Source organism: Haplochromis burtoni, unplaced genomic scaffold (assembly GCF_018398535.1).
Source record: "Haplochromis burtoni strain Fernald_Lab_line unplaced genomic scaffold, NCSU_Asbu1 Contig_40, whole genome shotgun sequence".
NCBI lineage: Eukaryota > Metazoa > Chordata > Actinopteri > Cichliformes > Cichlidae > Haplochromis > Haplochromis burtoni.
The window spans coordinates 1,599,352-1,625,946 of record NW_024582401.1 but is presented as its reverse complement, the minus strand read 5'-3'; the positions used below and the strand labels follow the sequence as shown (position 1 = coordinate 1,625,946).

Genomic DNA, 26,595 nt, shown 5'->3' with positions numbered 1-26,595 from the left:
ACACACACACACACACACACATACACACACAAACACTCAGAACTATTGAACCCCAAGTACCTGCTGCATCGCCCACACATGCAGCAAAACCAGAGAAACAGCGGTACATGGCATCAATACATCAGAAGAAAGTCAGTTCAAAAAGTCACAGTGTGGATGACGAGGAGCAGCACTCCCAAGGAAAACAAAAAAAACACAAACGCAGCAGGGAGAGAATTACAATCTGACACACAACGTTATTAAAATTCTTCTCAGGCCGTGTAAACATGAACTGTGTGTGTGTGTGTGTGAGAGAGAAACAAAGTTTAAAAAGGCTCAGAAAGATCACGCCTTAAGTGAAACCACAAAAGTGTCACCAATTTAACTCCGTAACACTTCAGCTCACAGTTTGACAAAGCCTGCGAGGCTAAGACACGACTTCTGTCCTTTATAAAGATAAAGATTACATAAAGATTAAAAAAACAACATAAAATAATAAACAGTTAATTATTCAGACTTGCAGACTTGAGGCCTAAAATAATAAGCCTAAAAAACTGAGCTGAAGAAAATACGCGAAAGACTTTGTTCTAAATATGTGCAATAACTGACGAACAGAGGGCTAATCGGGAGTTCTGTGATGTATGAAAGATCCAGCAGAGGAGAGTTTAAGCTGTTAAAAACTTCCTCTTTTTTTAGCACATTTTAGTGAGAGCTCTTTCTTCAACTTGAAAGAGCTCTCACTATATTATATAAAAATAACCGGTGAGTCATAATGTTCCAAAAGGCTAAAGATTTAAAGAAGAGAATACAACACTTCAAAACGTGAGGCCTTTACACACCGGACGTGGTGGACTGGTGTGAATATCGCATGTGTTTTAAAAAGTTTTTTTTGGACTCGTATGTTCTAATTGCAGCTGTTCACACTAATCGCACAATTATGCTCAACAATCTGCAGATCGAGTTCTTTTTTTTCCTGGTTTTTCAAATGTGAACAGACCGATCTGACCAAGCAGAACTTCGAATTTGAACTTTGATTCGAACTCAAATATCGATTGTATCGATACCAAGTCGGTATCGGATTGATACCAACCGGGTGAGATCGATTCTTTACTTTAAGTTCCGCTCTTGTTTGCAGTGCTGTGGTTTGGCAAAGACGAAACAGCCAGGTCGCCAGATTCGCCGCTCCTGTGTGAGCGCAGAGCAGGCACACTCTCCTGTTGCTGACTTAGACGCTTGTTAAGTTGTTTACATATTAATTATATTTTCACCAGTTGTTGTTTTTGTTGTTGAGAATTTTAATTGTCATTTTTGTATTATAGTTGCTCAACAGCACTTGTTTTAATTGGTTTACTGGTTTGCGAGCACTTTTTATTTAAGATTTTTCAAAAAGTAAATAAATAAATAAATAAAAAATTGATAATATTCATTTTCTATTTAATTATAAACTATGTCCTAATTATGTCCTGGGTTTAAACTATTTAATAATAAAAAAGGAAACGCCACAAAAACACTTAAGGTCATGAAAATTAATTGAAATTTAGCGATTCAATGACGCATCCACCTTATTTATCGAAAAGTATCGCTATAGGCGACACTGGCCCGTATTTACTTGTTGTCGGATCGATACCAAAATATTCAGTATCGCACACCACTACTTCCTTTCCTTGTTTAGAATCATCCAGACAAACTCATCACTGCTTGATGTGGATTTCTTTTCTTTTCTTTTCCCCACAAGCTCACGCATGCAAAAGAATTCTGAATTTCATGTTGTTTTTATCTAAACACGCTCGGTGCGTAAGGGCCTGTACACAGCAATTAAAGGCTGATTTATTAGTGCATGAAGACAATGATGTTTAGTTTACAAATGCAGCTAGAAGTAGTCAAAAATGCTATGATAGTGTAATGAGTAATCATTTAAATGGGAACTAGTTTATTCATTTCATATTTTTATTCTTGACCTCTATCAGAGCAGCATCTAAGTTCAAGAATGACCTTTGTGTAAAAAAGATAAATAAATCTGTCTATCTAGAGCACAATAAGTGCCCTTTAGTTACCAGCATAAATTTGGGAGACAAATTGGTTTACAGGAAGCTGTGAGCACCAGTAAAAAGCAGCTCGCTCTGAAAAGTGGAGATAAAAGATCTTATTGTTAGTCAGGACACTGAGGATGCAAGCATCTTATCGTCTTTACTTTTGTTTTTGCTCACTGCACAAACTACTCATCAGCACGTCTTAATCTGGTTGTCAAAGCTTCACGTTGCCACAATAATGGAGATGCATGTGTTTCATCTTCACAAGTCAAAAGGAAGCAGTCAGAATAAACACACACCAGAGCAAAATAAGTTCTTTAAAGAGGGGACAGCAGAGGAGACAGAGGGGGCAGAGGCATGGAGGATTAATACCCATATCATTCAACACATGGGAGAAATGCAACTACAGAGCAAGTGATGTCATGGTGATATCACACATCCACAATCTATGAGTGTGGAGGGGGTAAGAGGAGGGGGTATACGTACTTTCAGCAGCTAGCAGTCCTAGAGACAGCACAGCAGAAGGAGAAAACGACACCAAAGAAAGAGAAGCTGAGATTAGAGGAGGTTTAAAAGCAACTACGGCTGCAGAGAAGAACAAAAAAAAAAAACGCAGCTACGGCAGACAGAGAGAATCAGCAAAAGCAGCTAAATCTGGACAAAGTCTGCCGAGCTGCTGCAGGGATCTACAACACAACACGTCTAGTCGAGCAACATGTCTGAAGCAACACAGCTGCAAAAATAAAACAGTCACCAGGAAGCATGACTGCAGCAGACTGCCAGCCTCAGCACAACGGACATACGAGTCCACGCGGCTGCAGCAGCTGCTTTTACAGCACAAATTCGGGGGAAAAATAAATAAATAAATAAATAAATAAATAAATAAACAAACAAACAAACAAACAAACAAACAAACAAAAACAGGTTCATTAGGCTGATCCCGCTGATTAGCTGATACTGAAACGCACTCGGTTTCTATCGTTTAGAACTGGGTCGGGTTTCTTTGTGTTGCTCAGCTCTGGCCGGCACGGCCTGCAGTCTTCTCAACAGCAGAAGTGAAAGTGTAACGCTGAGACAGGGAAGTGAGGCTGCTGTTGGGAAATGTGTTCATTAAACAGGGAAGCTGTGCACTGACAGCTGCTTTTCACAAAGACACCAGAATAGAAACCACGTGAGCACAAACAGAGCTAGAAAGCAATTGTGATCATCTTCTGTTGCGCAACATGCACACACTGAACACTTTTAAAGAGGGTTCAATAATTTAATCCATCCATTAAAATAACCTTACTGTAATCAACACCATTTCGCTGTCCTTCAGGTTATATTTAAATTAATGCAGCATGCTTTTCACTTCTTTTAGGCTCTTTGTCATACACACAAACAATCTAATACCTGCGTCTCCCTGTTGCAAACACATTTAGAGGAAAAAGTCTGCCTGACAGTTACCTGAGGAGGTGGGATCGTCTGAGAAATCATGGAGCTCCTCAGGGGGGTCACCATAGTAGGAATTAAACTTGTGGCTGGAAACAGCAGCCAGCACTGCACCCTGGGACAGAGAGTAGGGGGTAACATGGATATTAAGTGAAATATACGTATATAAATAGATGTTATATATAAGAGTTTAAAGTGTTTAAAAGGTTGAGATGAGAGTAAAAATTCTGCCAGCAGCTTAATCTGGGTCATTAGAAACATCTGCACAGAGGGGATGTGGAGAGACTTCCTCTCACACCGAAACCTTTCCTCTTGGAGTCTAATAACACTGCGCTAACCTTCAGCTTCCTCCTGGCGTTGAACTTTCTCAGCTGCTCAACTGTTTCGGGCAGGTGGATCTTGTAGGCATACCTGTCCCTCTCCTGCATTTATTGGGAATCACAGACATAAAGATGAAGGACATTAGCGCTCGCACAGAGACAGTGAACGGATGTGAAAGCAGAGCTGTGGTTCTGAGCAAAAGGAAGTGTGCTTGAGTTAACATCAGTCAGGCCAGTGGTGTAAAGGTGAATTTGAGCTTGCGAAAACATTTACAGCAGGCAACAAATATTCACGCCGGTTTCTGGGTTTTTAAAATAGTAAAGACGATTATGAAAAAAAAAGAGGAAATCAAACAACAATAACCTCCTACAGCTGCAGAGATGTGAAGTGAGAGTATTTTTATTTGCATTCAGTTAATTTGAATGTTAGCAGTATGTGCATGTGTGTGTGAGTGTGTCTTGTGATCTTGCCTTCAGCCAGGGGTGGTTGAGAGCCTCATAGACAGTGATTCTCTCAGCAGGGTCAAGCATCAGCATGCGCCTCACCAGGTCCTTGGCGCTCTCAGAGATGTGAGCCCACTGGCGGGGGTTCATCTGAAACCCAGAGAAATATTCAGAAACGCGTGAAGTAGCCAGGATGGCAGCCGAATCTGGCAGTAATTAAAGATCCAAGGACAAATTACACACCATTTAATGCTTCATAAATAAACCCACATCATTTTTCTCCCCACTGTTGTGCAAAATGTTTCGGTGGTTTGCTTCATTGTTTTACAGTTTGGTTTTTTTGGCAGCAGCTTGATGGAAGATAGCAACGGTGTTGTCCATCACTCTGCACACTGCGACTGCATCTGCTACAGATTAGTGCACCAAACAGGAAACTCATACTGTGCTGAAAGCAGATAATTCATCAGACCTTTATCTTAGTTTTTTTCTGCTGATACAGTCACTTTATTCATCACCTCTCACATTCTTGTTGTGTGAGAGGAAAAGCTGAAGACACCGGGGGGGGAGAGGAAAGGCAGGCCGCAATTTGAAGTTCTGAAGTGATGTGGTAAAAGCACTGCATTCAGTTCCTGTAATCCAAGACCTCAACTTTGTATCTAACATGCACAACAGCACAGTTCAGTCTGAGCCTCAGGGCCAAAGCACAGGCCGTTTTGGCATTTAGCGCCTACCTTGTATTTCCCTTTGATGATAGCCTCAAACAAGCGCTCCTTGGTGCCGTAGAAAGGCAGGCAGCCGGACAGCAGAATGAAGAGGATCACTCCACATCCCCACACATCTACCGGTTTGCCATAAGGCTCCCTTTTCACCACCTCTGGGGCCATGAAGTGGGGCGTACCCACTCGACCTGAGGAAAGAGATAAATTTCATACACTACGCTGATACACTTTCATGATGAACTTTTTATTATTTAAAACACATTTAAACAAGCCCATCCCGTGCTCTTTTTTTAGAGCGCTGCTGCTTGGAGAATATCTCACAATCCAATACGAGAGAGTCAGAGCGGATAGCTCAGACAGTTACATGTTGTGATTCATCTAATGAGCATGGCTTTGGACTGTGGGAACAGACTAGGGCTGCTCGAGGAGACCCACATAGACCTGCTTACTCATATCCAAAATACTGCCCGGTCATTTCGCTCAATCCAGCCTAAACCACAACCAGTGAAAACCTGTTTCTAATAACGTGGCAGTTTTTATTAAGTAGGATATTTTTATTGAAACATTACAAAGAAACAAACAAATCTATTACATTTCATTATTATTAAGGTTGTGGACAGAATGTAAGCATGAGTGAGACGTACAGTAAGGGGGGAAAAACCCGACCTTTAAAGGAGACTATGGAGGTGACTGCATACGTAAGCATTAGTCTGCGTGAAGTCTGTTACCTCATTAACAAGTCGGTGCACTTTGCTGTCATTTCTGCATAATTGGTAACCACAGGTGTGGGGGAAGACCTACACTTGTTTTGTGCGCCACCTGTAATCACGGAATGCAAGAAAACCCTTGAAAAGTGTTTCACTGTACCTCCGGCTACTAAACCAGACTCTCCCAGCTGGATCGCCACTCCGAAGCCTCCGAGTTTCACTGGAGCAGAGTTCTCCTTTGAGGCCAGGAGCACACAGTGAGGCTGCAGAGGAATGAAAGACATGCGTCAGCACAGTGCAAATGACGACAAGCTAATACTTGGTACAATTAGGGCCCGACTGATGCGGGACAGTCCCAGCAGACTTTAAAAATCACACTGACTTTTTTTAAAATAAAAGAGGCACAAGCGCAGACACTGCAGAGCATTGCTTTGCTCTCTGTGCAAGAGTGCAAGATTCCATTATGTTCAAATGGTGGTTAGTGTACCCTGGTTTCACTTGAGCTTGCACAAATCTGACAGTGCGTTCAAAAGGAGATGCACATTTTTGTCTCACACTTTGTGTGCTACAGAGCTCGGTGTTGACTGACTCCAGCAGTGAGCAATTGAGAACTCTGGAGGTAATTCACAAAACTGAAGAGACCTTTTTTAACCCTCCAGTATGCTTTTTAGATTCTGGTTAATTCATTTATTTTAGAAACTTGGCAGGATACAGACAGACACGTACAGCAGGAATCAATAGCAAACATTAATATACATACAAAAACAACAGAAACACACACATTAGAGAACAAGTTGAAAAGTGCCTGGAAGTAGCACAAAGAAAGAGACTGTATGTACTTAGACTAGTGTGAAAAAGGTGACACCGAAGCTTCACCATGTAGTCACACAGGACTAGTACTGCAGGTCAGAGGCAGGTAAGAAAATATTTGCCGAGTGCCGTGATAGCTGCTGCTAAATTACAACGGCTAGTTTATTAAGGAGAAGGACATTAAGCCAACCGCGTTCACTGGCAGACTTGTAAAAACTGCTTAATCAAAATTGTTATGACATTTTACTTAATATCTAATTCACTGGACAAATAGTGCGGCGACTCGCCACGACCCAAAGCTTTCTGCGAGGAAAACTAATCAGCTGATGTCAGCGGCTGATGAGCAGCGAGGACGGTATTGCGTGGCATGTTTTCCATCACGGGTTCTGTGTCAGTGGTAATAAAACTGCTTCCCATCACAGTTTCACATATTTGTTCTTTTATAATAGTAAATCCAAGTTGCTAATTTTTTTTAAAAGACAACAAATGAAATGATGGGTTTCAGAGATGTAGATGCTAATTGGAAATAAAATTTGCTTAAAATGTTATCAAATGTTTGTTAAATGCAGTATTCCTCTCAGGTACATTCATCTTACTGTCCCTTTTTGTGACAGTAAGAAGACATGCACAACCATAGTGAGTGTGAAAAGTGGTGGGCTCACTTCCTGTCTTCTTATTCTTTGCAAATTTTGTAGGGGGGGTGGAGAGAGAGAGTACGAGAGAGACAGCAAGAGAGAGAGAGAGGGGGCCGAGTACGAGAGAGACAGCGAGAGAGAGACAGCGAGAGAGAGAGAGAGAGGGGGCCGTCTCACATCTATGAGAGAGGAGAGGCTATGAAAGAGCTTTCCAGTAAAGACTGAAGACAAGCTGAGCAGAGCAGAAGCGGTGACACAGACAAGCCTGCAGGATAAATTACTTCAGAGGTGAAAATGGCAAAAAGGCGGTGCTCAGCCAGGACTAGTTTCTTTTAACATAAAACAGTTAAACTCACCTTTATTCATTTAACAAAAGCTTTAAGAGACTGATAATGGAGCAGCATTAGATGGACGGAGGAAAATACATGCAGGACTACTGTGAGCTCACACTCCTACACATTCACAGCTGTGTTGGATCTCCTATGGAAGGATTATTGATGGTGAGTGTTGCACCTTAATCCAAACATCTGTGTGTACGAGTCAGAGTGACTGTGAGCGCTTTAGCATCTGCAGCGTGCACCCCTTGGCTCTGCTCTAACACCGTGGGACTGGAATTTATGCGTTAAACAGGCATAAAACTTCTGATTAGTCATGACTCCTGCTCCCACCCGTGAAAGCTAAATCACAGTGGAACTTTGAAAAAGCTGCACAGTGTACGGAGCTTTAATTTTGTAAGGTGCCGCACCTTTTTTCAACACAAATTACTATAATTTCCACTTGATGGTGGAAAACTCACAGATCATTACTTGTGTGTGACCTTAATCTACAACCTACGTATTACTCACCTCACTGTGTATTACTCATAAAACACACAATTGCAGTTTCAGTCCGTGCACCTTGTTTTGCTGCACAGCAAGAGCTTCTTTGTATGTCTATTCAGTGAAAATAAGCTGATTTCCCCCCTTTTTTCCACTTAGGTCCTGATGTTTAAAACTTCTGAGCCACAATGAATACGACTTTCAGGCCGGTACTCCCAACCTCTGCAGTGTTCGACACCTCTCTCCCTATATCCACGTCATCCCTCCCAGGCTACATGCCACCGTCTTCTCTTTCTCCTTTCTCCACCTCAAACTACACAGCTGTCACTTCAACCCCGATGCCTTGCTCATTTAATAATGAAAGCCTCCGTATTCTGCAGGCGGTGGTCTATTCTCTTTTCTTCATCTTTGGACTCGTGGGTAACCTCTTTGCTTTGTGGGTCTTCCTGTTCCTGCATTCGGGCCGAAACTCAGTGCGGGTGTTCCTCATCAACTGTGCAGTGGCTGATCTGGTCTTCCTGGCATGCCTGCCCTTCAGGGTCTTCTTCCATATTAATGGAAACAAATGGGTACTGGGACCTGTGGCCTGCAAGATGGTGGGAAACCTATTTTACATGAACATGTACATGAGCATATTTCTACTTGGATTCATCAGCCTGGACAGGTACTTGAGGCTGAAGGGGAAGGGCAGAGCACGGAGAGGCCTAAGGCTGAGGCTGTGGGGACAAAGCAAGCCGTGGAGCTGGGTGGCATGTGGAGTTCTGTGGATTGCATTCCTGGTGGGTACGATTCCCATGATTGCCGCACCAGAGGATAAGGAACACAGCGATAAGTGCTTCCAGTACAAATTGCGACAAAAAGCCTACTGGAAAGCCTACATCAACGCAGGGCTGGTGGCGATGTTCTGGTTCATCTTCATCATCCTCGTGGTTTCCTATGCCAAGATTGCCTCACGGCTGCAGCAGGTGTCACGGGACAAGCCGGACCTACCTAACGCACAGAGATACAGGAGAACCGCAAAGAAGTCCTTCTTTGTCCTCTTTCTCTTCACCATCTGCTTCGGGCCCTACCACGCCTTTCGCCCCTTCTACATCTCCTCCCAGTTGAGCTCAAGCCTATCCTGTAATTACATGCAAATCATGGACTGGACCAATGAGGTGATGTTGTTATTCTCAGCCTTTAACAGTTGCTTGGATCCTGTCATGTACTTTCTGTTATCGGGCTCGGTGCGCAAAGCTGCCCTCCAAGCACTCGGACGCAGACTCGGCCACCGGCTTCTCTTCCTGAATGACGTGACATCCAACAGCTCCACCATGGATTTCAGACGGCCGTCTGTCCCTGTGGTTGTACCCAACCTCGGTGTAAACACTCAGTCACTCACCCCCAGAACCAGTATGTGTGTCATCAACTCTAACCTCCGCTGCACAAGAGTGACTACGCTTCCACCTACTGGCCAACAGTGATCACAGGAGGAAAAAAAAAATCGGAGTAAAGCATTTCCATTGACGGCTTCGGTTCTAACAAATTATGCCCCCGTACATGAACCACTGTCAGAGATGGATTTTGAACCAATTTCCATTATTGGTTAAAGACAACAGATTTATGTCTGAAGACGTACTACAGCATCAGCCATGTCTTTAAAAATTTACATTTACAAGACTAATGATGATATGAAATGTGTGTGAGTGAATATCAAGAATTTTCAGTATTAAAAAAAAGTTTTATGGAGAAAAAATAAATTGCTGTAGACTTTAATAGAGAACTAACTTTTCTCTTTTCACACTCTTTCAGCACAGAGCACATTATATTGGCATACCTATACTGTTACAGTGGTGGATCCTCTAACAACAACCAGTGTTTCAAACAATGAGGTCAGAGTATGTAGGAGCTCAGGCTTCCTATTGCGTTAAATGCTTTGACTGTGGATCTTAACTCTGGATCCAGTGAAAGAAAAACTAATATAATTTTATTTATCAAGTGTGAATCATGCAGATTAATCGCAGTGAGTCTGCTCATGTAAGATAATCGTTTATTTACCCCAAATTTGTTTTAATTTTGAAGAAAAAAAAGTGGCTGGAATGGACAATAACCTATTTCGTCCTTTAAGCCTTTTGCTTTGCTTGAGCTCAATAGTCTGCTCTTACAAGAAGCAAACAAAAGCCAGCTTTGACCCACCATGATGATCAGCGCTTGCACTGGTTCTGCTGCTGACAGCTTTGAGCCCTGTGTGGTCAAATGGCTCAGATGGGATCAAGGGCCTGGTTCAGCACTGCTCCATATGGTCTAGTAGTGTCGGACACCTGTGTTTGAGGGTTAATCCTGTTGGAAATACTGGGGGATTCTGATTTTGCTCTAGGAATGTCTAATAAATCCACACAGTTGATTTATTTACAGCCGTAGATCCCCAAGTATTTAAGTAAATATATTTCTAAAGGTGACATCTGGTCAAAACTTCATATTAATAGCACATTTAGAAATGTATTTACTCACAACTTTACTAAAATTGGTGTTCAATATTTATTTTACCGCTGTATGCTACAGCTAACACTGACTCTTGCTGAGGTGTTGGTTTGCCTAAAGGAAAAAAAAGAGACCTCATGGTGGTTTATTCTAAAAACCACAGAGTAACTAAACTTAATATTAAAAGCAGATATCAAGGGAAATTTTCGGGTAAAGCGTGGGTCGCTTTTAGCATTTGCCTTCCCACAAGCAGTGAAGACAGCGTCTTCACAGGAAGGCAGTAACACCGTGCAGTATACACTTCTGGTGTGATAAATATATTTAATAGGTTGTCCTTTGCAAGTCACGGAACATGTTCTGTGGTTTCACTAGCTTGACTGCATGAAAGCTCACCTTTACATCACGGTGAATCACATTGTTGTCATGGCAGTATCGAAGCGCCTCCAGAATCTGCCTCATGTAGTGGCTGGAGGGACAGAAAGCAGAAAGAGAAGGGGGGCATCATTTAGAGCGTGCACAGAGATGTTGTGTATTTCAGGCTTTAATAATATTTGAAAATGTGAAGCCCACACTTCACAGACTGTGTCCCCTACCTGGCCACTGCTTCGCTGTACACAAACCCAGCATCAGCTCGCTTCACGATTTCAAAACACAGGTCTGCACCGTCCATACTAGAAAAAAGGAAGAAAGGTTTAGGGTGGGTATGAAATGATCTGTTTAGTAATGAGTCAGCTGAGAACTCTTTATTAGTATAGATTTAGATTTGGTTTAGATTCAGGCTACATTTGAATCATTTCAATAATCAGATGAAAGACAAAAAAAATAACAGCCGATACAATAAATTATTTTTCCTTCAAACACTTCTCATGTATAGTGCTGTAAAAAGTATTTGCCTCCTCCCGGATTTCTTTTTTGCATATTTGTCACACTTGAATGTTTCAGCTCATCAAACAAATTTTAATATTAGCCAGAGATAACCCAAGTAAATCCAGAATGCAGTTGGCCCTGTGTGAGAAAGTAAGGAAAGGAATTTTGGCCCACTCTTCTTTATAGAAGTGTTTTAATTCAGCCACACTGGAGGGGTTTCAAGCATGAACAGGCTGTTTAAGGTCATGCCATCAGATTTAAGTCTGGACTTTGCCAAGGCCACTCCAAAACATTTGTTTGTTTGTTTTCTTCAAATAAGCTAATCAGAGGTGGACTAGCTGCTGTGTTTTGGATCTGTTTCATCATAATTAAAAGCGCTCCTGAGCTTCACGACATGAACTGATGGTCGTACGTTCTCCTTCAGGATTTTGCAGTAGAGAGCAGAATTCATGGTTCCATCAATCACAGCAACAAAACAGCCCGAGAGCATCACACTACCACCACCATGTTTGCCTGTAGCTATGATGATCTTTTTATAAAATGTTGTTAGTTGTACATCAGATGTAACAGGACTCAAACCTTGTGTTTTTTTAGATGTTATTCTGGGGTCTTTAGTGACCTCCTTGATGAGTGGTGCACTCTTGGAGTCATTCTGGTAGGCTAGCGTCTCATTCCATTTATGGATAATGGCTGTCATTGTGGTTCGCTGGAGGCCCAAAGCCTAAGTGGCGGCTTTTGTAACCCTTTCCAGATTGATAAATGTCAGTGACTTTGTGTCTCAGCCGTGTCTTTAGATCGTTGAATGATGCTTTTTGAGAGATTTTTTTAAACCCTACTTCATTTTGTCAGACAAGTTCTATTTAAGTGATTTCTGGCAGTAATCAGGTCTTGGTGTGAGTACTGAAACTGAATTACAAAAGCATAGTTAATCACAGTTAATTCATGATTTAACAAGGAAGGAAATTACTTTTCCACAGGGGCCCAAGTAGGTTTACATAGCTTTTCTTTCTCCCCCTTTAAATTAAATAATTTCTTTGAAACATGCAAGTGTTAAAAGATGCAAAGATTTAAGAAATCAGGAACTGTAAACTATTATACTTATGATTACATATTGCGCTGGCCTAGCAGTATCTTCAAATATCACACTTTTTTTTCCCTTTTTCTCGTCAAAGAGACCAAGAAGTCTGAAACCACAAAAACAAGGGGGTGTGAAATTACCAGTAACAGCCATCTGCCTAGTGCTGATAAAATTAGTTGGTAACTGTTTGCCTAGTGCGGTGGTGACGGTAGTTTATAAGAGAAAAGCTGCCATATATAAAACATACAAAATCCAAACCTAAAATTGGATGGGAATGTGAACTGTGTGCACGACACACTTACAATTCAAAGACCATGTAGAGCATGCCATCAGAGCTGTAAGTCTCCAGCAGCTCCACGATGTGGGGGTGTTTCAGCATGTGGCAGATGCTCGCCTCTCGCTTCAGATCTGTGAGAAAGAAATTCAACATGGGCTATGGTGAGACACATCGAACACTTTGGATTTCATCCAGTCTAATTATACTTCCAGGTTGTGAGGTAAAGTGCTAATATTTAAATGTATGCCAAGAGTCGTGTTACTGCTTCGTAGACTTTAAAGTACACCTAAAATGCTTTTCCTTATTTTCTGACATCTATTTACAGCTCCAGTGCTGGATGTCTATACTTAAAATGGAAAAAGTTTCAAATGAAGCTGACAGCATATATGCAAGTGAGTCTTCAGACTGCTCTAAAAGGTCTTTTTCCCCCAGCTCTTAGCTCTAGGTGATGTCAGTGGGAGTGGATTGGATCCCCAATATCATCATCTCATGCACAAGGTTCAGCTTGTGAGCACGGCAGCCCGCCCACAGACCTTCTGTTTGTGAGACGCATCCAATTAAAGGGAGGAGAGGAAAGCTAAAAGAGCTAAAACAGGTTGACTGAGGAGCTGCAGGATAAAAGGAAAAAAAAGTTTATTTTCAACTGAATCAGGCGAAGCTGCCCTGTTAAGAGTCCAACAATTTAAACACAGAGTTGGAAATGAGCATACAAAGTTTGCTTATACAAAAACTGAAGCTTTTCATTCAGGCAAACTTTCAATATCAGATTAGCTTTTATTGTGTCCTGGGAGAAATTTACCTTGGACAAGCGAGGGAAACACATCATGTAAAATAACAGACAGATGCAAACATTAGTTTACAATTTTACCAATTATGGCACTAAATAAATTATACCTATTTCATTTACAATTTGGTATCCTGAACCTTTTTCATGAGGGCATTATAAAGCATGTGATTTTTGGTCCTAGTAACGTTCAAGTCCTGCTTTATCAGTGATATCTGAAGGGAAGATGAGGGGAGTATCCAGACTACCTTTCCGCCTACTGATGGACTTTATGCACTCAGTACTATAGGATCAATTTTCCTTCAACCTAAAGGTTTGCATTGTGAAACACATCTCCCTCTATACTATACTCACCCTATAAAACATTTAGATCCTTTATGTTTAAATGCAGTAAACGACAGAGAAACATAGAAATACCTGACTGCTCTTTTCATACCTCAGCAGACTGCCTGCCACATGACTAACTCAACACTAGGGGGAGCTGCAGAGCATTTAATTTGCCAGGTATCCTCTTCTTGATATATAGACTACAGACTAACTGATCAACAAGCTGGTCTCTACCAGAAAGAATGCACATCTGGATCACTGTCATCAACATCATGACTAATACAGATCTGCAGAAACAATTGCAACATGACTGTGGGGATTTCTTATGTTTTGACTGCCTGGATGGAAAACACGCCTACGATTAGAGGACAGACTTCTCTCTTGTGAGAAGAGCAAAGACACGTTGTCTAATAGACTGACAGACAACTGGCAGGACATGAGGTAACGACAGAGATGCAGACTGCTGAGGCGAGCTGACAGACATAATGTGCTGCTGTTGGGCTTCTCAGTCCATAAAAAGCTCATTTACACACTCCGCTCCCCATCTGTAAGTCTACTGATCTTTGTGTGTGTGAGTGTGTGCTCTCTTTGTGTCGTGACCACTATCATTATGCAATACAGAGAACCGACAGAGTCCCCACTACAGAGCCCCCTATTCTGCTCTCCCTTTGCTTCCATCATTTCCTCCTTCTCGCCCTTTTCACACCGATCTCTTGCCCGTCTCATCGAGTAGCCATTCTTGAACTTAACAATGCTGCCCACTGTCCAACGAGGAAACGGCTGATGGAGCCAGAGAGGCCTGGAACGCTCTGAATGAAGCTGATGCCGTCCACTGGGCCTTTTCCAAAGCAGGCCTCGCTTAGCCTTTGTCATGTCATGCTAATAAATTGCACTTTGAAGACTGCAGGACCATGTTGCCACACCATCTCCTGATATTCTAACTATCATATAAAACTAATGTACAGAAATCACACTAAGAAGTCATTTAGGCTTGCCCATTCGCCAAGTGTTACTTTGTCTTCACTTCTGATAAATGACTTTTTCAATATTTAACATGTCTAACAAATAATACTGCAAATTGAACTACTGTATTTCCCCCCCAACAATTCAATACCTGTAAGTTTTTATGGTCATTGCGAGCCATCTACATCTGTCTTTTACTCAATACTCCAGACTCTTAATTATCGTATTCATCTTTTATTCACTCCACCTCTCTCACGTGTTTCGCACAGAAATACATTTGTATAGAAATCCAAATATTTGTTGCGTTAGCTCGAAGCTCAGCCCAGCCTGCAGCTCTGTCTCCTTTTCACTCGGATTTATGCTGACACGGAGTCTTTCTTAATAAGCTAAGGTATGTGGTCTCATGAAATCACTCTGGCTGCACTCCAGTTTTTCACATTGCCACTCCGAGTGGCCGACTTGCAGATTAAAAAAAGTTTAAAAAAAAAAAAAAATGCTTAGGTTTACCAAATTTAAGGTGAAACTTTTACTGTGATCGACTCTTTGGGGGCTCACCTTAGCCTGACTGGTTTTCTTGTAGGGCGCTTGGTCGCATGATCCAAACAAATGTTTATGTAATTTGTTTTATATGGTAACCCACATAGACAAACAGGCAAATGTATAACCCTCATCCTCACACTGATAACAACTGATAATCACCAGGTCTGTAAAAGCCTGAACATTTATAGCAACGCAATGATCAATTAACTAATCAACTGAGTGACAAAATTACTCTACAAAGCTTGAATAATGAATTAACAGTTCAAGTCTAATCAAGCAAAAACACCAGAAAACTCTGGAATTGTATAACATTTGACAGACTGCATGATTTAAAAAAAAAAAAAAGTTAGTATGTGCGCCCATGAAAAACATCAAATCTTATCTATCAAATCTTTCTTTATACCTGATTCTGCTACTGTGTTGTTTGCTGCCATTTATTGCAAACAAGGCATGTTGGCATTTTAACTACCGGTATTTCTTTATTTAACAATATTATTTAAATTTATTTTTATGCTGGTCCTCCGCTCACACACTGCTGTGGGACACATCCCATTCTCCAACAGTGTCATCAGGACTGCAGGCAGGCCTTTCCATCCTCTCCACTCCCAAATCCCAAATCCTGGAAGCAATCTCTGATAAACCCCGCTCTGTGAGGGTGAGCGTTGTCATCTTAGAGGAAAGACCAGATTTGTTTTTTCATGGGCGCAACCCACAAACTCAACTCTGCTGCTCAACCCACAAATGTGTTTTTCTTACAAATGCAGCACCATTTAAGGCCAAACAAACAGGCTTTCCAATGGTACGGCACCTTTTAACAGAATAAAAAAAGGACAATTATCACGCAGCCTTCTGAATGTGCTTTAAATGATTTTATACTCTGAAGCTGTTTTAAATTGTTATTGATACCGACGTCTATCTAACAGTATTAACCACCCACAGCCCTTAAAACCCTCCCTTCAATATCTGCTACGGATTCGATCTCTTGCTGCCTAGCACAGTAAATCCCCACATTTGTGAAATGAGCTGCTCTCTGCTTATCGCAATATGAAAAAGCATACAATGTAATATTGTTGGCATTCCTAGAAATGCATCATGTGACACGAGAGCCTCTGTAACAAGTCATGCGCCAAAGCCCCAACCTTTAACGTATTGGAAGAATTCGACATCATTATCATCACATTTGGAAGTCTGTTCATTTTTGTGCCATTCCTGGTGAAAGTGACCACATGGTGAAGCATGTGTGAAGTGACTCAAGAGATTCAAAAAAATAAAAAAATGCTTTGAAATATTTCTGAGGTAAGAGAAACTCTTAAATGTGGGTGGTTTATGTTTTCAGATGAATACAATTAGCACAAAAATAACCTGGGTGTAAGTTGTGGTTTGGGAAACCTTGGTGTAACACTCCGATTTTTCCTCTTTCTCCTCCCTCGGGTCATTTCCTTTTCCTGCTGTTATTGGCTGCCAGAATAATCTCTGGCTGGGGCATCACAGATGGCCCATAGTGAATGCCAATACTACCACCAACACACACACACCCACACACACGCCACACACACACCACACACACACACACACACACACACACACACACACACACACAGCATGACAAAACCCAAACCCACATGGTGAGACTAGGCATGCATGGAGCATCTCACAAAATGTGAGCCTATCACACCCTAAACCAACACACGACACATGCAGTTCCATGATATTACTCATCTGGGTGCAGTGTATGCAACATTATGGCCTGTTTATTTATGTGTGAGAGGCCATTATGCACTCTGTGAGTGCCACAGTGTTTGATGTGTGAGCCAACCTCCATTTGCAGTTTAATCCCAATATTTGTTTTAACCCACAAGAACATGGGGGGTCCCATTACACAGAACACAGCTCTTCTAGGCCTGTTAAAGAGTGCGGTTCCTTGAATAATCTCTATAGCGACGCTCTCTTGCCCTGGTTATGTTAACCCCTTCCATCTGGTGCTTTAAGTGAAAAACCAGCACACGTGACCTGCCAGCCCCAGATCAATCCAGGTCTGCTGTGCTTCTCACCTTCTGTGCTGAGGCCAGGGCTGGAGGTAAAGCTGGCCACATCAACAATCTTTACAGCAAACTGCTGGCCGGTGTCCCTGTTGATGCAGCGCCTCACCACGCTGAAGGGACCCCTGCAATACAAAAAGGTTTAAAGTTAGTCACAGATACCTACAGACACAAACACAAGCGTCTGCATGCATTTCTTTCATTCACTTCATGATTCCTGAGTTCAGTGAGCGCCTGCCATAAACCTATGTACACATAATGATGGGCACACACTAGTCTTGGGCAGTGGGCAGACATAGTGTTGTTTCTGGGAATATTCTGGATTTACAGTGGGTGGTTAGCTACGCTTCGTAGTCTCCATGCTCGTGCCAGTGGGAATTACAGAGCGGTGTGGTGCAGCGCAGCTGTAAAAGCTAAAATAAAAGCTTTATTATAGAGACCTGTGCTAGGGAGACCTACCCTACACAGTTTATTTTGGGGGAAAGGAGGTGGCAGATATTGCAAATTTGTGTTTCCTCTTACAGCTGCTTTGGAGCTTGACATGTGCAGTAAGATAAGATTTCCTGATTTGAGCAGCATTTCTTGAGATTTTCAATTTAATATGAAAAAAGCAGTCAAAAAAAAAAAATATGCAGGGCAAAATTTAGATTTCAAATGACAAATTTGTTCACTCAACAATCTGCCTACATACGCGTTAAGCCTCTACAGAATTATCAGCACCCTAATGCTGAGAAATTCATATCCTGCATGACCTTTCTAGTGGTATGCGTGGTAGCACACAAGTTAAAGTCTACACCTGATAACTTATCAGTCAAAAGTGCTCAAATTAATCAAGTACTGATGTAGCGAGGACAAGAACGAGAAGAAACAAAACACACTTTTTCAAGGGGTTTAAATAGCTTATTAAGAGGAACCTGCATAAAGAGCCTACTCTTCTTTCTCATGGTTTAATCACAATATAAATAAATATAAGATTATAATGAACCAACAGTTTGAAAGAATTTGAAAATACATGCATGCCTCTAATAAGTAAGCATAACACAAGCAGCTCTCCAAATGCTGCAAGTTCTGCTCAAAGTGGCCTCTTCAGCAAGCAGCGGCTCTCAAAGAAACGACACTGCTAGCTCCTGCCACGCTGTGAAGTTTATTTGATGTTTAATTGAGAGTGGAAGAAGAGAAGGATCACTAAATGATATCCAAAACTATCCCAACAGCAGACCACCCTGACTAAAGGGAGACATGAGACAGGAACTTTCAAAGTAAAAGCACGTTAATTTACCAGTTGTGAAATGAATCACAGCATTGCTGGACGGAACAAACAAACTGCTCTATGTACTTGGCTGGCCAGGTTTTCTTTTTTGTTTTTTGTTTTTTAATAAGATGCTATGTAAACAACAAAACATAGATAATCTATTACTTTTGCAATCCAGATTACAACTTGTCTTAAGGAAAAGAAGAAAAAAAAATCTTTGCTGTAGGAATGTACTCGAGATGTTGCAGTTCATTTCGAGATGAGCTACTTCACATTTATAGAAATTGTAAGGATTTGAATATTATAAAAATGATTCCCAAAGCTATACATATGCTGATAATCCTGGTACCCTAGGCAGCTTATATAGTAATTTCATCCACATTGATCAACACATGTAGGAGAAGTTGGGGAACAGATCATTATAATAACAGGTTTTAAAAAAATAATTAAAAATTAAAACCTTAAGTATTTGAACAATTACATCATCTCTGTCATTTTTCTTCCACCATCACAACACACACTGCTTTTATAGTGTGTACACATTGGTGTAACCCTAGACACCTGTCGGCTTTCCTGATGAGATCATACGAGCAGCAGATCACGTTCGTGTAGAAACTGGAACATTTTGTGTAAAAACAGACACTGAAAGTAAAGACATGCATATTTTCTGTCTCCGGGCCCACTGAGAGTTACAGACGCACACATACCCCTGCTGTGGTACAGCTGTCTCTACATCTCCCGGGTCTGCAATCCTCAGTGGTGGAAACAGTTCTGCTCACTCACACACTCTTACACACACATCCACAGCAACACCTATCTGATGAAGCCCTGATTGGTAGCTGTTACCAGGTACTGCTTTAGCTGAATCAGTGAATGAAGTTGCCCGACGATGCCCTTCCTGTGCCGAGCATGGCAGCTGCACCTGTATTTGCTCTCACGTTAGTTTGTAAAGACCAACCCGTACAAATGCAGGCAGCATGTGCACACTGTGAGCCAAGAGAACTCTTAAAACACTCTTCTCATCAGGGTGCGCAGGAATCCAGTTGATGATCTGACAGTCTCAGCGACCTTTGCCCTTGGGTTGATGTGCTGAAACAGCTGTGTTTACCCATTAGGAAGTGGGAGGTGTGGGTTGCTGCTTGAGTGCTTGATGGGACTTCTGACACCCCTGTTCCAACCCTGCAATCTTAACCAGCTGCGAAAGCGAGATGGGTATCGTTTTTATTTTGAGTGTCTGTCTGTCTGCTGCAGCAATTCTCTCTGTGATTATTCTCCATGAATGATCACATGATTGGCTCATTATTCATATCCAGCTTAGTCTTTAAAGCAAGCTTTCACCTGAAATTAATGTCAGACAATAGCCCCACATGACTAATGAGGATAAACAAGCAAGCCATACAAGCACATGGCTAATTAACATACTACAATAGCCATTTCTCAATCCATTCAAACGCTTGCTGTTTACACCAGCACAAAAATCAGTTCATTTTTATTTATATAGCGTCAAATAAAAACTTCCGTTGTCTCAAGGCGCTTTAAAGACCTGCAGTAACACAGAGAAAACAACAATCAGATGACTCATTATGAGTAGGCAATCGGCAACAGTGGGAAAGAAAACTCCCTGCACTTCCTGTATCCCCCATGTAGCCTTAAATTTTCAGATGCATAGGTTGGTATTTTAGTAAAAAGCTTGGCACTAAACTCATTGTCATTTGCTAAGGGACAATGCCCTTCCCAAAGCCCCAATCTCCACCCCATTGAAATGTATGTATGTAATTTATCTATGCTTATAAGCCAGGAATTCAACCAATTTAAATAAACTCTACTAACTCTGTCAAGAAGAGTGGTCAAATATCCAGCCAGAATTATGCTAGAAGTTTGTTGACTGTCACTGAAAGCATCTGTTCGATGTGTAACTTGTTAAGAGGCATTTAAGCAAATACTAGTGGGGGTTTCTGTATCCTGTATTTATACTTTTGACACTGGATTTTCTCTAATCCACACACAAAGTAAATTCTAACTTGTGCATCCAACTCTTGTGTTTTTGAAGTTATTAAAGATGTATGCTGAACAATCAATCAAGACTAGAAAAGGAACAGTTCAAAGAAATTACTATAAGCCCCAAATTACCACGACATTCATGCCCATGGCATGTGTTTTTAAACTTCTGACCACCGTTGTAGCTTGAACCCACAGGGTAATTTTGTATTGAGTCACTACTTCATCAGGCACAACTCTTCATGGTTTAAGACTTTCTGTAGAAACAGCAGGCCGTAGAGTCTGCCTTTGTTGTGGTTTACATGTTGTCTCTTTGACATTGTGTTAGAGAGGTGTTACCTAGAGCTGCTTGATTTAGGTAAACACCAAAGGGTTATTTTGCTCATTAACTGTAATCTTCATTGTTTAATGCAATTATTCAAATTATTGTTAACAAATACATCATGCATTTGCCAGATTTATTGGTATGCCGGTCTTAATTTCATGCATGATATCAGTTTTACAACTGCCATTACATTGATGATAGATTGGCCAATGTGAAAAAAGCACTGCTGTGAAGAAAAAGGCGTGTGCTCTATTTATAACACACCAAATCTTCCTAAGAAAAATGACTGCAAACAAACTATTAATTTTTACCACACTAGCGTGATTCTGAAGCGTGGAAAAGTCAAAATTGTAATTAAAATCTGTTTAATCATCTAGGCCTCTTTAGTGATTTCGGAAACTGGTTGTATTTAAGATGCCATTCTTAGTATTAAGTTTCCTTCTGTTTGTAAATGGGATTGTGGAGACAGCTGTTCACACGGAAAACTCAGGGTTCAAGTTCCAACACCAGCAAACATGCCCAAAATTACCATGACATACATGCCCATGCTGTAGCACCCTTGAATTTAGCTACTATGGTGGAAAAAAAAAAATCCCATTTTTTCTTCACAATGGTTGTAACCTAATCAGGTGGTCTCTGGTTCCAGATCTGCAACTGACTGATGAAGGTTTAGGCAACTTCAGTGAGAGACTATAACCACGGGGGCACAAATGATTCAGTGAGGGTAAGGCTATTTTGGCACTGGTCTAGTGTATTTCAATAACAGTCATTACCACCATTAAGCAATGATGTGGGATAGGGTGAATCGGCCCCATTTTATGCATCAACCTCATTTGTAATCTTGGCTTTAAATGCCACAATCTGCATGGAGAATTAGCCCCTGAATTAGGCCATTTTTACATGTTGTGTGAGAGAGGGGGCTGGGACTGCCAATTAATTTGATAAATTAGAATGTAATTCATCTCATTTGGCATGAAGAAAAAATTAAATGACCATTCAACCATATTCATGAGCCATTACAGAGGCATTATAAGAGCCCAAGTAACTATAAAAGACATAAATTGCATATGTACTTACAAATTCATCTTTGTGAGGACCATTTCGAGTTTTAGATCTCCTCTGTGAGGACATTATGGCTGGTACCTGCTTTCCAACACACCAAAAAAAGCTACTCAGAGGCTCAGATTTGACCTAACATTTAAGATCAGGATTAGATTCAAGGATAGAATTTGGTGGCGCTCAGTGTTACTGTGGGTTTACTCTGTGTCCTCACAAAGACAGAAACACAGACGTGTGTATGCTGGGAAGCGGTGAGGCCGCATGCCATACTGACATCACCGCAGCTGTGCTAAGTGGGCTCATACAAAACTCCCACACATGGCTCACATCCGACAGCAGCAGTCATCAAACATTAGCTCGAAGTGGCAGTCTTTGCAGACTGCTCTTTGGCTCATTTCAACTCTCTGCTTTGTGTAAATCCAAGAAAGCATTTTTAACATTCATACTGGCCATGAGTGAAATATCTTCTCAGATGATTCTCTTTCCTCTCTCTAAAGCAGAGGCAGGACACATCTGTAAGCTGCAGACTCCACATGACCACTACTGCTTAGAATAGCATTTTGACTTTTTACCTGTGGTAAGAAGCTAGCATAAGTCTCAGTCTCAGAGTTTATCAGATGGGTGCTAACTGGTGCTGGACAGTGTTGACTTTTAACATAATAGACACTTAAACTTATCATCATCTGCTCTCATCCTAGTAAACATTATTAGAGACACACAGCTTAGCCATTTTCTAAACATCCACTGCATGCATGGAATCTCACCATCACCCAATAACCTTCTTTAATGATTCACAACGGTTAGCTCAACAGTGATAGCAGAAACATAATTGGAAGCTCAAAAACGTGGAATCAAATACAAAATATATTGTGATTCTCTGCATTGACTCCTACGCATGCACAGAACTCTATTCATAATTTCTAAACAGATGTGCACTTGAAAGTGAGAAAACGCAAGTTCATTATAGTGATTCCACAAAACTAATTCTTCAACAACTATTTGCCCTACTGCCCAAACTGAGCTTAAATCCAAAGCTTTTAATTTAACAAGTTCAACAAAGTTCAGAGCTCTGTCAAGGATAGTCTGTGTACGTCTGAGGAGCAGTAATCCAGAGCTGCTTCTTTATGCAAATCAGGAAAACAACCCTTTGAATATGTGCAGGGAAATTAGCAACCCGGTTGCAAACTGAAATTCAGAGCGCACATACCCTCAGGAGGCTTGAAAGCTTTGGCAGAAAATCCTCTCTTTTACATAAGCCAGAAGAGGATCCAAGATTGTTTAAACCTCCCTGTAGAGTCTGGTCTTGTAGTCTGAAAGAAAGCTTCAACTTCGCACCATCCATTCACAACTATTGATCTGTGTGTGGGCATATACTACACATGGAAAGGAAAGTTGAGACCACAAGTGCCCTAGTGAATGAAAACAACATACTGTGTATAGTGTGGTAAAGTTTATGTGCCGTGCTACAATCTAGCAAAAATATCCCATTATGCAGATTGCAGAAAAGATTTTGTAATGGCAAACAAAAACAAACAAACAAACACACACAAAAAAAAACTCTCTCTAGAAATGTTTCCTCCACAAAAGCAAGATGACGCTGTAATGTGATGCCTTATTGATCCCAGCAGGAACTGCAGCAAAGTCTTGCATAGGCCGCTGCAGTGCATGGTTGCCAGTGTCGGCACTTGAACCCTGAGTTTTCCATGTGAATAGGCAGTCTCCATTATCCCATTTACAAACAGAAGGAAACATAATATCAAGAATAGCATCTTAAATACAACCTAATTGTGCAGACAATGCTAACCAGTTTCCAAAAATCACTAGAAGCCTAGGTGATTAAACAGATATTAATTATAAGTCTGGCTTTTCAATGCCACAGAATCCAGATAGTGTGGTCAAAATTATTAGTTTGTTTGCAGTCATTTTTCTTTGGAAGATTTTCTGTGTTATAAATAGAGCACACACCTTTTCCTTTACAGCCAATCTATCATCAGTGTGATGGTAACTGAAATAAAACTGATATTATGCATGAAATTAAGACCGGCATACCAATAAATCAGGCAAATGTATGATGTATTTCTTAACAATAATTTGAATAATTGTGTTAAACAATGAAGATTACAGTTAATGAGCAAAGTAACACTTTGGTGTTTACCTAAATCAAGCAGCTCTAGGTAACACCTCTCTAAAGCTTCATTTCCATTACTACCTACTCATCTCACCAAGGCTCGACTCGGATCAAGCGGTTTTCCATTAAATTCATGTACCACCTACAGTTGGTGGGACACTCCGTCATCATAGCAACGCAGCAGAGTGTCCCATGGCATAATTAGTATGCGACACGACAATAATGGTGTACGTCGAGGCGATGATATACCTGCTGCTCTGTCTGTGGCTTTTCGTCAGACTCTGGGACCACGGTGTTTTTGTAGCCATTTCCCTCATTGCCCGGGTGTCAAAAATGACAGTTTTGATTTTCATGAATGAGATACTCTCATGACTCATTCAGTGATGCCACTGACCATATAATTGGTTAGCTGCAGTCTGGAACTCCGGCCAACAGGTACTAAAATAGTACCTGGTACCAGGTACCATGACCTAAGGGAAAACCTTTAAAACCGTGGTGAACCATGGCGAGTCGACCTGAGCAGGTAGTAATGGAAAAGGGGCTTAATATGAGTGTCAAAAAGACAAAACGTAGGGCGTGGGTTTAGCTCAGTGTGTTAAGCAGGCGACTACAGGCCATATAGCTGAGAGCGGCCGGCCCGGGTTCGTGTCTGACTCGTGGCCCTTTGATCACGTCTTCCCCTCTCTCTCACTGTATCTATGAAATAAGGCCAGAAAAGAAAAGAAAAGAAAGACAACACGTAATCCACAACAAAGACACGTTCTGCCAGTGCAACAGAAAGTCTTCAGACATGCATGGACCAGGTAGCGATCAACAAATGTCTGGAACATCTCCTCCTCCTTACATCTTTACTGAGTTTCTTGGCCTCTCTCAAAACCAGCCCAGTGCTGGCAAAGAGAAACTACTAGCTGTCATGATCATGATCACCAACAAGAAGTTAACAGGCCTTGGCCTTATCAATTTAAGATGTTGCACAACCTTCAGCACCACTTATTAAAAGACTTAAGAGAAGCGTGTATATACATTTGAGCCTACATGTATATTTGTGACTGTGTGGATCAGAGAAGATCATTAAAGGTGTATGGTATTCAATTATTCCACAATAAAAAAATGAAATCATTAAAAGTAGGGATTCTTTGGTTGATCACCTGCATGTCTTTAAATTTAAAAGCTAACTTTAATTCAATTTTCCCAGTTTCCCACTTCTTTGTGTGTTATTTGAGGTCTTGATTTCAGTATGTGTTTCACAGGAGATCTCTCAGTCATGTCCCTGAACAAAATCAGGGCACAGGCATCAAACAGTAGGGCAATAGCATGTTTTAGAATGACAGCTGCATGTCAGCCTCCAATGACAATTTAGTATCTAGGATCTACTTCAACAACTAAGCACAATGCTTAGCAGGAACAGTTTTCTTGCATATTGCAAACGGTGGAAACAACAAACTTGTTTCACCACAAAGAAACAGACTGTCAAGTATAACCAGGAGGAGTTAACACAGTGAACCAAAAGTTATCGAATGACTCAGCCAAGCATCGCTGGAGCTCTCGGTAGTTACACTGCATATAACAGGAAGAGCAAATGGTGGATGGAAATTGCTGATGCAGTTACACTGTGGTAAAGAAGGGCTTTAAATAGCTGTTTAGAAAACCTGAACCGAGGTACAAAACTGCCAGTAGAACATATTTTTGAGTTGCAATTTTAATGTTAATGTAACACTAAATATATAATGACTAATTTACACCAACTGACATATAATTTACTCTGAGTTATTGGTTCTGTTACTAGTTAGTTAAACTAAACGAATGTAAATCGATTGACAGCAACCAACCAACCAACCCGGTGGCATAACGTTCCCTACTGACACATGATGCTTTTAAAAAAAACGTAAGCACTTATTTCTTAAATTCTGCTACACAGACTGTGTTAAATCTATGTCAGTTTTAGAGAGCAGGGCTCAGTGGTGTAAATTAGCCTTTATATGTGTAGTGTTTCATGTTCACTTTAAGATTAAGTTCCTTATACTGCATTATACTTAATATACATACATTTGGCTTGTGCTGCGTCACTGCATATATAGATGAGTCATTACTTTTGCATCATAATGCTACTGCTGCTATCTTGTGGCAATAAAGTCACATTTCAAATCAGCAGTAGTCTGTCATCGGTGAACGGCAGCTCAATTGGCAACAACTTCGGAAAATTCCCTTCATTTTTGTTTGTTTTAATAAACAATGCAACTTGCAAGATGCAATCACAAATAAAACATTAGTGATTCCAATTTTTTTTATTTTAACTCTATATGATCACAAGTGTCATTTTCACAAATTTCCTTGAACTGTCGAGATATAACTTTGAGGCTATCCGGTCTTTAAGTGATGACGTGCTGAATCCTGCTTCCAGGTCCAAACTACCCTGCGTTTAATAGGGCTATTGTGCTTTAAACGTGTTTTAATACTTTGTAACTTGTTCTATTTTCTCTCAACAAGCCCCTAAAAACAGTCAGTGATCACTGTCAGCCTCTCTCGGTTTTATTACCGCTAATAATTTTAAAGCTCAGTTTTTAAAACCTTAGGATGCAACTACAGCCCAGCCCATGCAGCAGTA

At 41.0% G+C, this 26,595-nt stretch overlaps 2 protein-coding genes across 13 annotated transcripts in view; one reads left to right on the top strand and one right to left on the bottom strand.

Moving 5' to 3' along the window:
- Window positions 1–26,595, bottom strand: part of LOC102289464 (peripheral plasma membrane protein CASK) — a 50,141-nt gene that overhangs the window by 14,762 nt on the left and 8,784 nt on the right. For 7 of the 12 annotated variants that reach the window (XM_014332915.2, XM_014332917.2, XM_014332919.2 and 4 more), the window contains exons 2-11: window positions 17,241–17,353; window positions 12,601–12,706; window positions 10,947–11,024; window positions 10,747–10,819; window positions 5,791–5,893; window positions 4,936–5,111; window positions 4,232–4,354; window positions 3,779–3,862; window positions 3,456–3,555; window positions 2,497–2,513 (exon numbers count right to left, since the gene is read on the bottom strand). In XM_014332915.2, coding sequence (XP_014188401.1) covers window positions 2,497–2,513; window positions 3,456–3,555; window positions 3,779–3,862; window positions 4,232–4,354; window positions 4,936–5,111; window positions 5,791–5,893; window positions 10,747–10,819; window positions 10,947–11,024; window positions 12,601–12,706; window positions 17,241–17,353 — 973 coding nt within the window. Of the gene's footprint in view, window positions 1–2,495; window positions 2,514–3,455; window positions 3,556–3,778; window positions 3,863–4,231; window positions 4,355–4,935; window positions 5,112–5,790; window positions 5,894–10,746; window positions 10,820–10,946; window positions 11,025–12,600; window positions 12,707–17,240; window positions 17,354–26,595 lie in introns of all 12 variants that reach the window. The other 5 variants (XM_014332916.2, XM_005919982.3, XM_005919983.3 and 2 more) reach the window with 2 other exon arrangements.
- Window positions 5,889–9,631, top strand: LOC102289152 (probable G-protein coupled receptor 34). Its single transcript, XM_042219956.1, has 2 exons — window positions 5,889–7,575; window positions 8,053–9,631. Exon 2 carries the CDS (start codon window positions 8,082–8,084, stop codon window positions 9,354–9,356), a length of 1,275 nt encoding a protein of 424 aa, XP_042075890.1. The 5' UTR covers window positions 5,889–7,575; window positions 8,053–8,081; the 3' UTR covers window positions 9,357–9,631.